The sequence below is a fragment of the Aaosphaeria arxii genome (genome assembly GCF_010015735.1).
Source record: "Aaosphaeria arxii CBS 175.79 unplaced genomic scaffold BU24scaffold_4, whole genome shotgun sequence".
NCBI classification, from domain to species: Eukaryota; Fungi; Ascomycota; class Dothideomycetes; order Pleosporales; genus Aaosphaeria; species Aaosphaeria arxii.
Genome location: NW_022983477.1, coordinates 3410826 through 3422245, shown reverse-complemented (window position 1 = coordinate 3422245; position 11420 = coordinate 3410826). Strand labels below are relative to the sequence as shown.

Genomic DNA, 11420 nt, shown 5'->3' with positions numbered 1-11420 from the left:
TAGTCTCCGATCACCACTCATTTCCTCCAATTATCCATGCAAGCTTTGGCTGCGTTATGTGATGCCTTGTATGGTGATAGTGACGGTAGCGTGCACACTCGCCTCATGCTTCACCTCTGAGCCCATCCACCGCACAGGACTACGTGACCGTCATGATCAATTACGTGCCAATGTGTAAGACAAGAGCAACGGTTATCTCGATTCTCCACTCGGGCTTCGCCCTATTGAACTAGTTCAGTCCGCCGCATACGAGTGTACAGTCGTCGTAATGAACTATAGCGGACGAAGATCGTCCCGGCTCAGTTGATTACTAAATCCTAAACGGAGGAATTGGCTGGCGTTTCAACAATTGGCAACAGTCAGCAATCTATCGCGCCAGGATTCGCAGTAAATACTGCCTCGACCGATTCAGACGCTCATATAGTCGTGATTAGAGAAGTACGAGACTCGCCATCTTGCTGGCTTCTCCGCAATCTACTAACTCGGGAATCGCAGAGGTAGATACCATACCGTGGTACCTTAGGCAAGTCCACCTGGGGTTGGTAGTTGTGGCGCGGCTGTCAGCTCTAATTTTGGACCCTTGCACGCATGCGAGCCGCTACGGCGACCAAGCACTCCGTCCGCGACCCGCGACGTCGTCCCCCAATAACTTCAACGGCGACACCAATCCATCCACCAACACCAACTGCGGAACAGCGCGGAATTACTTTTCGCGATGTCGCAATCACAGCCGCTCGAGAACAACGACTCGATTTCGAGCCAGGATCCTCATCGCGAGGACAAGAAGAAGACCAAGAGCAGGAGACCTGCGAGTAAGCCCGACCAGAGAAACCACGACGCAAGCTTCCGGATGATGCTGACGATTGTCCAGATACTGCCTTTCGACAACAGCGACTGAAGGCATGGCAGTACGTTGTATCTCCATCGTATAGACCCTATCCGCCGCCGATGCTAACAATAAACCTCCCAGACCCATCCTCACTCCTAAGACCGTACTGCCGCTGTTCTTCGTGATCGGAATAATATTCGCTCCCATCGGTGGACTTCTCCTTTACGCCAGCGCAAAAGTAAGACATTCGCAAATTCCTCGATGAAACAATGGTGGGCTTTGTGAGGACGCCGAGCTGATATCCCGCTTCTTCGACAGGTGCAAGAACTTTCGATTGATTACACATCATGCAAATACAAGTCCCCTGCGACGTCGTTCGAGTTCGACCCGAACAATAACACCCTTGAGGACATCCCCGGCGACCGTGTCTCTGCTACTTTCAACTCGGACATGACGGAGAAACCGAAATGGGGCCACGCAACGGAACGGTGGGAGTGGCCCTCAGGCAGAGTCAACGAGTCCACGACCGTCTGCATTATCGAGTTCAACATCCCCAACGACATCAAGCCGCCAATCCTGTTCTACTATCGCTTGACAAACTTCTACCAGAATCATCGCCGATACGTCAAATCTCTGGACATCGATCAGTTGAAGGGCAAGGCTTCGGATGCATCGGCGATCAAGTCTGGTGACTGCGACCCCCTCAAAACAGCTCCGAACGGCAAACCATACTATCCCTGCGGTCTCATCGCCAATTCCATGTTCAATGACACATTTCCGCTTTTCCTGAATGCTTCCAACGGGCAGAACGGCCAGGAGCGATATGAGTTTACCAATAAGGGCATTGTTTGGTCGACCGAAGGCGAACTCTACGGAAAGACAAAGTACAAGCCGGAAGATGTTGTTCCTCCACCTTTCTGGCAGGATCAGTATGTTAATGGAAGCTACGAGGGCCTGGAAGAGCTTCCCAACCTCCACGAGAACGAGCCATTCCAGGTCTGGATGAGAACCGCAGGTCTTCCGACCTTCAGCAAGCTGGCCATGCGAAATGACAAGGACACTTTACTGTCTGGAACGTATCGCCTAGCCGTATGGGACAGTATGCTACATGGCCCCGCCAATTGTGTGATTGATCTTTCTTGCTGACTCTCGCCAGGGTATAATGTCGATAAATATGGTGGTACAAAATCCATCCTCATCTCGACCCGGACTGTTATGGGTGGCAAGAACCCCTTCCTCGGCATTGCATACATTGTCGTGGGTGGCATCTGCATTCTGCTTGGAGCCGTTTTCCTGGCCACTCACCTTATCAAGCCAAGGTAAATGCACTCAATGGTCTAGACATACTCTCACAATTGCTGACGACCAAATAGGAAACTCGGTGATCATACCTATTTGACTTGGAACAACGACCAGCCCAGCACGGCAACAACAACCGGACGCAGCACCCGCCCCACCGATACTGCATGATTATGACGATTCCCTTTTCCTATTACAGAAATAAGTCCATTTCTTTACCTGAAATCAGGAGCCGGCTCGGGGGTGTGTATATGTATTAGAGATCTTTGTGAAGTCTGGAGTTGGGCGCTTCTTGCATCAATTTGATTCAAATTTGTTTTATGCTTTGTCTACAGTCTGCGCTTTCGGTAAACAGCCACTCGATCTTGACGAGTCGGTGTGGTTCTCTATCATCCAAGAATTTAAGCTTTCTGTCAAAATTTTCGTCCGCGTGGTTCCTGAGACAGTCTCGGCGACGTCCCGCTTGCAGGGGCATTGATGGGCTGGATGAATATCTGTACAGATGCCATAATATACTTCTTGGACCATTTTGAGACCCCGGAATCCAGACCGTTTGAAATGGAGGATATAAGCTGCAGTGAGTACCCATGGAAAGACGGACTGTCGCTACCGACGCAAAGCAATCATCCCCCTCGAACAGAATCATTCCTGCTCCCAGGCAAGCATCTCCAGACGAATCCACTAGCAGCATACGATTACATTCTTGGAGGGTCTTCGTCGCAACAATGATCAACCACATTCTCCTTGCCTCCCTGGGGCTCTTAGCTGCAGCAAAGCCGTTCGACTGTGGCACCGACACTGCACATGCATCGGATGATTTCCTGAAATCCATCTCTGCCCTCTACGAAGACAACAAGAATGGCTCGCCAGCAGCACGTGCTGCCCTCGCCGCCCGCGATGGGGACAACAACTCGCACATCGAAGTCGACGCTGTCTTCCACATCGTGGCGAAGGGCGAGCACAAAGGCGATATATCCGACAGCATGCCAGCAGCACAGCTAGACTCCCTAAACGAATCCTACAAGGACTACGGCTTCTCCTTCAACCTCGTCAACGTGACCTGGACCACCAACGACCAGTGGGCCGTGGGCGAAGGCGACAGCGACCTCGAGATGAAGAAAGCCCTCCGCCAAGGCACCTACCGGACCCTCAACATCTACTTCCAAACGGACATAGGCCATGTTCTAGGACGCTGCACGCTGCCGTCGAGCGTGGGCTCGAACGCGGACCCATCCGTGTACGCCAACGACGGCTGCAACGTCAACGCCAACACGATGCCAGAGGGCCTCATGGACGGCTTCAACAAGGGCAAGACGGCGGTGCACGAGACGGGCCACTGGCTGGGCCTGTTGCACACGTTCGAGGGCAAGTCGTGCGACGGGCCTGGCGATTACATCAGCGACACTGCGCAGGAGAAGGAGAGCACCGAGGGCTGCCCGGAGAGCAAGCGTACGTGCCCTGACTCCGGCCAGGACGACCCCATCCATAACTACATGGACTACTCTATCGATAGCTGCTACACAGGCTTCACGCCGCTCCAGCATGATCGTATGCATTCCATGTATAACATGTACCGGGATGGTCACTGAGTGAGTGCTACTGCTACGGGGTGTAAGGGGGGGGGTTTGCTTTCTGGATCTTGGATCATGTTCATCGTTATGAAATTACGGCCATTTCTTTCCTCAAGACACAAAAGTGTTTTTTGACTACCTTGATCACTGAAGGGGGAAGTTGGGAAACCGCTAAAAAAAAGTATCAAAAGAGAAGGAGGAGAAAAGGACCTCGACACCAAATTGCTCACGCTCATACATGTATTTTGTTTTCTATCGTCTTGTTCTTTCTTTCTTGATTTTTGGGAGTAGGACGGCTTCTTTCATTTCTTGTCGTTTATTTTACTTTGGCTTCTTGACATTCTATCTGGTATCGCTATTCGTTTCTGTAGATTATTGAGTACCTACCTTCTTTGCACATAATCTGATTTACTTCGTTCACTGCACATCAAACTTTCCCCTTCGAGTACCTTACTTAGATAGATATGCACATAACAAGGCAAATATTCCCGTCTATCAGACCTCCAACACTCCAATCTCCCCCCTTCTATCTTAGTGATTCCTACCCATCCCATCACTGCCAACCCAGCCGCCAGGTCCAACCGATCCCCATCGACCCCCTTACTTCCCTTCCCTACCACCAAAGCCTGGAAATTGGTAGCATTCCAACGGACGCAGCCGGGAAAATGGACAACCCCATCGGTATTGTGTAACCACACAAGCATCTACCGGTGTTCATGCAATGATTGCAATGCTTCTGCTTTGCATTCCAGACCATTCTTCTCGGAGGGAGCCGATCACCCACACGCCTGGGCTGTAATAGTTGTATCTGACTATCTTGTTTGTTATCTGCTAGTCTAGATAGAGTGATTGATAGATGCACTCTGGTCCGGTTTGCCGGACACCGGCGATGTACATACACTCGAGAGATAGCGAGCAAGTGTACGTGTCTTCCAGACACCACCCCGTCGTCTGGAGCCGGAGTGAAGTGTATTTGACTTAACCTGTCTCTCGACTCGCCCTACACACAGTCTTGGGGTAAATGACTCTGACGGAACGGATAGCCGACGAAATAACACAATTCGATATCCCAAACATGACCGATGGAGTATGCGAGTGCGATCCACGACATTTTCGTACCGGGGGAGTTGAAGATGGGGGAGACAACGGAGCGAGCCCCGTGGCTGCGTTTGGAAAACGAATCCCCAAGGGCTGCTGACTCGTTCCAAGGCATCTCGAAACAATATCGATCATGCATACGAATGTAGTGCGGGGAGGGTTTCGGCATCTACGGTTCGGTTTCTGGATTGATCGTGAAGTGTGTGTGAGGGAAGTGGGTGGGGTGTGGTGGATGGAGGCATGGGAGGACGGGAATAACTTCCAGTGTCTTGGTGATATCGGAGATGGTGATGAATGTGTATAGGGTGGGGATGTCAGTTTCATTGAGACAATGTTGTTCGCATGGATGGGGGAGAGAGACAATGAACCTCTTGGTTTAAGGCGAAGAGATACATGCGACACGTGGGAGGCCAACGTTCGGAGATGATGCATGGACGATATGCGAGTCAAGAAAGATGAGAAACAAACATCAATGTCTAGAACATTTCCAGCAGGAGAAAAGAAACTCGACACTCGTAAGGAGAGACATGACAAGCAGCCTGAATCATTGATACTCTTCAAGTATTGGCTATCGTTCTTCTATTCCAGCGAGGTCTCGACTTTGCATGGACCGCCGATGCGAAGGGCATGTTTTGATATCTTGACGATCGAAGACAATATAAACCGCCCATCGTCGCATCTAGTCAATATTCCTCCTTGTTCTTCCTTTTCCTCTTCTTGGTCTTGTTCGATTTCTTCTTCTGGACGACCAGACGACGTTGGCATCTAGGTCGGGGTTAGAATCAGGATCCGAAAGGGGTAATAATGTTGTTGTTTTAGTGGGGTTAACTCCGGGTATGGCCTTCGGGGATTAGAGAGCGCGGCCGCCGACGTCGCGTGACGATCATTAATCACATCAACCAACACCATCCGTCATAATGCCTGAGTCAGACCGATCGTGGATCGATATTCGTCCGGATGGATGAGATCTTTTTGGCCCGGTTGTAGTTGCTGCTGTGGGCGTGCATGCATGCGTGCGGGCGGGCGGGTTGGTCTCGTTGGTTGGCTGGTTAAACCGTAGGTCCTTTGTCTGCCTCTTCCGACCGTGCAGGGCGTGCATTCGTGGGAGAAGATCAAGCAATGCGATCCGATGCTTATAATTCGAAGCTTGTTCATCCTTTCGCTTTCTGCTTTGCTTTATTAGATCAGACTTTGGTTGCTTTGCCTTACCATCTTGACATCTCAATCTTCAAGTTGAACTTTACATTGTTAGCTCCCATCGGACCATATCGTATGGTACCTTTTTCTGTACACATTTATACACCTCTACCAGAATCACAAGCCAAGATGCCTCAATCCATATTTCACCGCCGTAGGACATCCTCATCTTCGTCCTCGTCCTCGTCTTCATCAATATCACCAACAATAACAACATCGAAGCCGCCTTCTGTCCTTCGCTACCTCCTGGTCATACTTAAAGCCAAACCCACTCCAACAGCATATGCGAGCACATCTTATCAACAAGACGACAGTGACGATGACGACAGCCTTTACCATCCCATGGAGTCGAAGGTACCAAGTCTAAGCGTGGTGCCTGCGGCTATCAGCTCGTCGAGTAGTTTGGCCATCGTTTCAACGAAGAGACCGGATCGCTATCGCCTGCCGATGGTATGAATGATTACGAAAATAATGAAGGGAAGTGGAATGCCCTCTCCTTCACGAATCACGCCCACGAACTTTCGACATGTCTCGGCCTAGTCCCGAGAGAGATCATGTGCGCCACGCCCAGTTGGTGGTTTTCCATCTGCCCTCTCGCCAGGGAAGTACCAGCTTTGCATCGTCGGATGTGGCCTGGAGATCCTTATGCCACAAGCTTTAATGGGAACCCTTTGTCAGGCGCCGGGGGCTCTAATGTCGTAGGGTCGATCATTTGCGCAAGTTGGACTTGCAAACAGAGGTCGCTCTGGGACGATGATATGATTATCGTCCTATGAACCGGGGGATGAAAATGTACCGGGCCACGCAGGGAAATGCCCTTGTCGGGGTAAAGCTTCAGTGTTGCTGTATTTGAAATCGAAAGAGGCATTATGAAAACGTCTCATGGAAGGCGCCGGTGCAGGCGCGGTATGAGGATGAATTGGCACTGCGTGTAAACCCATTTGTCGTAATTAAATGTTGTAACATGTCCTATCGTACGTCAAGACGCACTCCGTTGTGAGACGCATTTCGAGCACCTCAAATTAAGTCAAGAAGATTTGACGCTGCAAACAAGTGGAATTTCAAATGAATCTTCATTCATCGTACTAAGAATCACAAAGAATGCATCCTCACTCCTTATTCTAAACACCCTCCAGGCATTTGAATGATCTGATGTTGCGCATGGACCACCGCATCTCAGCCAATTAAACCTCGTTGCACCGACGACATGTCATGATGTGAGGTGGCAGGGTATGGAAGAGGGGATATTCATACAACAGTATTGCAATGTCAAGTCTTAACCTTTACTCTTGAAAGACTAGCACAGCGGATATTGGCACGCATCATCGCCGCACCCACTCTTATAATAGTCACTCTTTACATTTACTTCTGCCACCTTGTTACTATTTACAGTACCTACTGCTGTGCCTCCTGTGCCGCAAAGCACTGTTCATTTACCCATCTGAAGTCACATTTTGCCCGTCGCATGAAACACCTCCTCTCAAATCTACGATCGAATCTGAAAGTTGCAAGTTAGACAGCCCAAGATGGGGAGTAAAGTACCATATCTACCGGCAGAATTGGTCTCCCATATCCTAAAGCGCTGCACGCCGTCCACCCTCGCAGCCGCAGCGCGGTGCTCTCGGCAATACAACAATATCGCTACGCCACTTCTTTATGAATACATCGATTTCGATGACGAATTAGATGACGAATTAGATGACTACGAAGAAGAACCCGAGAAGGCACCCGAGAAGGCACCACTTATGGCACTGGCAATTCTGTTCTCAAGCAAACCTCACCTTGCGGCATACGTGCGACATCTCAGTGTGCGTCCTAAATATGGGTGGCCCAGGAGACTCAAGGACACCGACAGCAGTAGTGGCAGCAGTAGTGACGATTATTCCATCGATATGCCCGAAAGAACTTGGGAGCTCGAAAATCCTGGGGAGCTCGAGAGCACTGATGAGCTAGGTAGTGCTGAGGAGCTCGAAAGTGCTGAGGAGCTCGATCGTGCTGAGGAGCTTCACATCAGTGAGGAGCTTGACAGGGATGAGGATTCCCTCTCCTCGTGGGAATCTCCTGAGGGTTTCTACAGCGATGACGACGATCACAGTGACGGTCCAGAACAGTCACGACAGGTGGACAGCATCCTCGATTGTTGCGATGAAGAGCGCGTGAAGCAAATCATGGAAGTCAAAAATTACGAACTTCTACACGCGGTGCTACTGCCCACTTTTCCAAATCTAGTATCTCTAGATGTAATGGATTCGGAGTACAACAATCATATGGATCGCATGTTCATACGTTTCGGAACTGGTGCCCAACACGGCTCGGCATTCACGAAGTTGAAGTCGTTGTTCTGGTGTTATCGAATGATGCCATGTACGCCAGCAGGTGTCATTATTCCTCCAGCCATATTTGCATTGCCTGTGATCGATAAAGTTTACCTTCACCAAGCTCGGGGATGTGGCGCCTCGCATGAGGATGAGGATGAGGATGAGGATGATGCATGGGACTATAGGCGTGATAGAGAAGCAGAGGATTTTAGGCTGGCTAGACTTAGTCCGCGCTCTTCGACATGCACCCATCTCGAGCTTAGAGATTGCCGATTCAACAAAAAGGATCTGTTGAAGATAATCTGCATCCCAAAATCTCTGAGGGTTTTTGTTTATGAATTAGGCCCATGGCAGCTCGGCTCAGTCAGCTTCTCTACGATAAGGGAAGGGCTCGAGTTTCAGAAGGATACGCTGGAAGAGTTCTGCTTAGACTATTGTCACAATGGTGTTGGGGCATGGCGATGGTTGGAAGAAGACTGCCCCGCCCGATCTATGGTTTTAGACGATTTCCCAAGACTGACACGCTTGAAAATTGCATCAGGCTTTGTCATCGGGATAGATCTACGCCAGCCGTCTGGCCATACGGACTTATGGCATCGACGTCTCCGGCAATATCTTCCGAGATCGATCGAAAGACTACAGCTTACGCACTGTGAGGTGCTGGATAACATTCAGATATTGATACTCCTTGATGCTCTGACAGATGTCCTCATTGAAAAGGCGAGGCTTGCTCCAAGGCTTTATGAAATCACCCTAGAGGTCACGGCTAGCATAGTCAAAGAGCAACTTCCATTTTTGGAACAACTCATACGAAAGGCAGCCGACGCTGGTACGGATATAGTGCTTCTCAACAATTTCAAGGACAGTGCAGACAAGGGTCGCAGTCGAAAAGTTGAGAGGAAATGGGGCTTTGATGAGAATATAGAGCGGACAGACTGTGGCGACAACGAAGCCTACAAACCAATCTACGAAAAAATTGTAGTGCAAACAAGCGCCCCTGAAATTTCTTAGGTGCAATTTTGCAAGCTAGGGGTCTTTCCAAATTGACAGAAGAATGAAATTTGCGTCGAAGTCCAGTTCAGAGGGATGGCATATGCGCCGGGAATTGTGACACGATAGAGGCCAAAATACCTCAGTTCAGCCCCCAGATGCACATCGTTCGGTAGCAATATCGATACTTACTTGACACTTGTGTGCATAGGAGCTGAGGATCTCGAAGCATGTAAACAATATCGTGTATCACCAGTGTCTCTCATTTCCAACTGTACTAAAGCAACTATATTCTAACCTATGACATTTCGAGGAGTATGTATTTAACTATCTGTGGGAAGCCGTTGCCTCAGGTGATGCTTGTGCCGCACGAACGCCTCTTCGCTGTCATAATGGACAAACGCCGCTTCGCCGTCGCGACTTGGGAACTCATCCTTGACGAACACCGAGATTCCTTGAAGCTATCGTAGTTACACTGTTAAACTTGGCCTTTCACTGCAAGTTCCTCAATCGATTTAAGGTATAAGTAGTCAACATGTCTTTTCCCAATGCAACATTCAGAAAACAGTTGGATACGGTACTTATCCACTTCGAGAACTATACAACTTTCTCCAACAATCCCGACTTTTTGCTCTTTTGTCTTTATCTTCAAAATATCCAAGCTAGTTGCACCTGAAGATGCGATTTCCTGCAGCTATCTGCACAATATTGATGTTCGCATCTTACGCCGCAGGCTCGTGAGTTCTTTCTACCCTCACTCTCTCCAATGTGCAACCCATCTTGACCGAAAATCAGCACTATAGAGCGACGAAAACCTTTGATTGATTACACCGAGTGTCCGGGAGGCAAAAAGGCTGTCGCCCAACTTGAAACAGAATTTGAATTTGCACGGAAGATGATCAGCGTTGGAGGAGAAGACTTTGGTCCTGAGAATGAGTTTGCAAAGGCGTTCTTCGACCCTAAACGGCTCACTGAATCGAAAATCAAAACCATGAAGGATCGATTCAGGACAATGAGGCGGATGGCTGATCCAGGAAAAAAAGAGAAATATCTGGAAACACGAGTAAGCTGCGAAAAGGCAACGTACATGTACTGTAAACAGCGCGACGTTACTGCGTTTACATAAGTTGATTTTCTTACTTTTACGGAGCGGATAATTTTGTGCCCACTGTTTTGGGAAATGGAAACTACAGAGTATGTGTAAATTGATCATGTGCTCAATCAAGTTGACTTATCTCGTCGTAGGTCGTTAATAAAACGCTGCGAGACTGAGGATATCTCACTCCGGGATGTGAGAAGGACGCAAGGTAAGTATTCAGTCTCCTCCACACCCACCGCCAGGGAGAAAAACAGTTCTTATTGACCTTTAATAGCGCGAGTGCTCGTCCATGAACTTGCGCACAGCGTAAGTGAAAGCAAATTGCTCTTCTCCTTCAGGAGCTGACACCTGCCTCATTTAAAAGTCCGCAAACCACAAACGATAGACTATGCCTACAAGGTCTCGGACCTGATTTCACTTGCTAAAGGCGAGCATGTGTATGATAGAAAGATACAACCTTCGAAAAAGGCGGAAGAAAATGCCGAGTCCTATGCTATGACACTTGTAGGAACATACTACGATAGAAAGTAAGCGAATACAGATTCCAATACAGTTTTCAAGGCACTTACAAACTCCACAAGGTGCAAAATCCTTAGACCTAATGCTAAAGTTCTTTGGGGGACCCCTGCAGAACAAGCACAAGAAACGGAACATGAAGTGGAACCTGTACTGGAAAATGAACCGGAACCTTCACCGCAACCCGGACCGGCATCTGAAAATTAGCCTGATGTGCAGCTGCAAGCGTTGGAAAGTTTAGACCGTATAGACCGCTACGTTACCTTATAGACTGGCCAAATTTTATAGATTTCTTTTTCGTACTTGGGTTAGAAGGGCTTGGAATATAGAACGTAATCAACATCAGTACATTTAATACTAGCCATTCAGAGTGTTTTCGTGAACGGTGAAAGGAAATTCGGCGAAAAGCCTGGTCATGTTGTAGTTCTAGCTAATTCGTCACGATATACGATTGTGTTCACATCACACTAGAACAGTACGTCTCTTCTTAGTGAAATGAATGA

At 48.9% G+C, this 11420-nt stretch overlaps 5 protein-coding genes across 5 annotated transcripts; all 5 read left to right on the top strand.

The window, feature by feature from the left end:
* Positions 1 to 715: 715 nt before the first annotated feature.
* BU24DRAFT_462605 (Lem3/Cdc50) lies at positions 716 to 2299 on the top strand (the record flags this gene model as incomplete). The annotated part of the gene is made up of 6 exons (XM_033532025.1): positions 716 to 812; positions 872 to 908; positions 971 to 1067; positions 1148 to 1928; positions 1986 to 2148; positions 2203 to 2299. The coding sequence occupies 6 exons, from the start codon at positions 716 to 718 to the stop codon at positions 2297 to 2299; spliced, it is 1272 nt and encodes a 423-aa protein (XP_033384790.1).
* Positions 2300 to 2853: 554 nt separating this feature from the next.
* Positions 2854 to 3717, top strand: BU24DRAFT_409551 (uncharacterized protein; the record flags this gene model as incomplete). Its single annotated transcript, XM_033525929.1, has 1 exon — positions 2854 to 3717. One exon carries the CDS (start codon positions 2854 to 2856, stop codon positions 3715 to 3717), a length of 864 nt encoding a protein of 287 aa, XP_033384789.1.
* Positions 3718 to 6123: 2406 nt separating this feature from the next.
* Positions 6124 to 6770, top strand: BU24DRAFT_409550 (uncharacterized protein; the record flags this gene model as incomplete). Its single annotated transcript, XM_033525928.1, has 2 exons — positions 6124 to 6444; positions 6477 to 6770. The coding sequence occupies 2 exons, from the start codon at positions 6124 to 6126 to the stop codon at positions 6768 to 6770; spliced, it is 615 nt and encodes a 204-aa protein (XP_033384788.1).
* A 488-nt stretch (positions 6771 to 7258) lies between these two features.
* Positions 7259 to 9587, top strand: BU24DRAFT_422787 (uncharacterized protein). The gene has a single exon (XM_033528076.1). The coding sequence runs from the start codon at positions 7521 to 7523 to the stop codon at positions 9321 to 9323; it is 1803 nt and encodes a 600-aa protein (XP_033384787.1). The 5' UTR covers positions 7259 to 7520; the 3' UTR covers positions 9324 to 9587.
* A 156-nt stretch (positions 9588 to 9743) lies between these two features.
* Positions 9744 to 11124, top strand: BU24DRAFT_450963 (uncharacterized protein; the record flags this gene model as incomplete). The annotated part of the gene is made up of 7 exons (XM_033531068.1): positions 9744 to 10039; positions 10098 to 10365; positions 10453 to 10496; positions 10548 to 10609; positions 10676 to 10707; positions 10801 to 10928; positions 10983 to 11124. The coding sequence occupies exons 1-7, from the start codon at positions 9981 to 9983 to the stop codon at positions 11122 to 11124; spliced, it is 735 nt and encodes a 244-aa protein (XP_033384786.1). The 5' UTR covers positions 9744 to 9980.
* Positions 11125 to 11420: the final 296 nt, after the last annotated feature.

Coding starts and splice junctions, on each gene's coding strand:
- BU24DRAFT_422787 (XM_033528076.1), top strand. CDS start 7,521: ATGGGGAGTAAAGTACCATATCTACCGGCAGAATTGGTCTCCCATATC.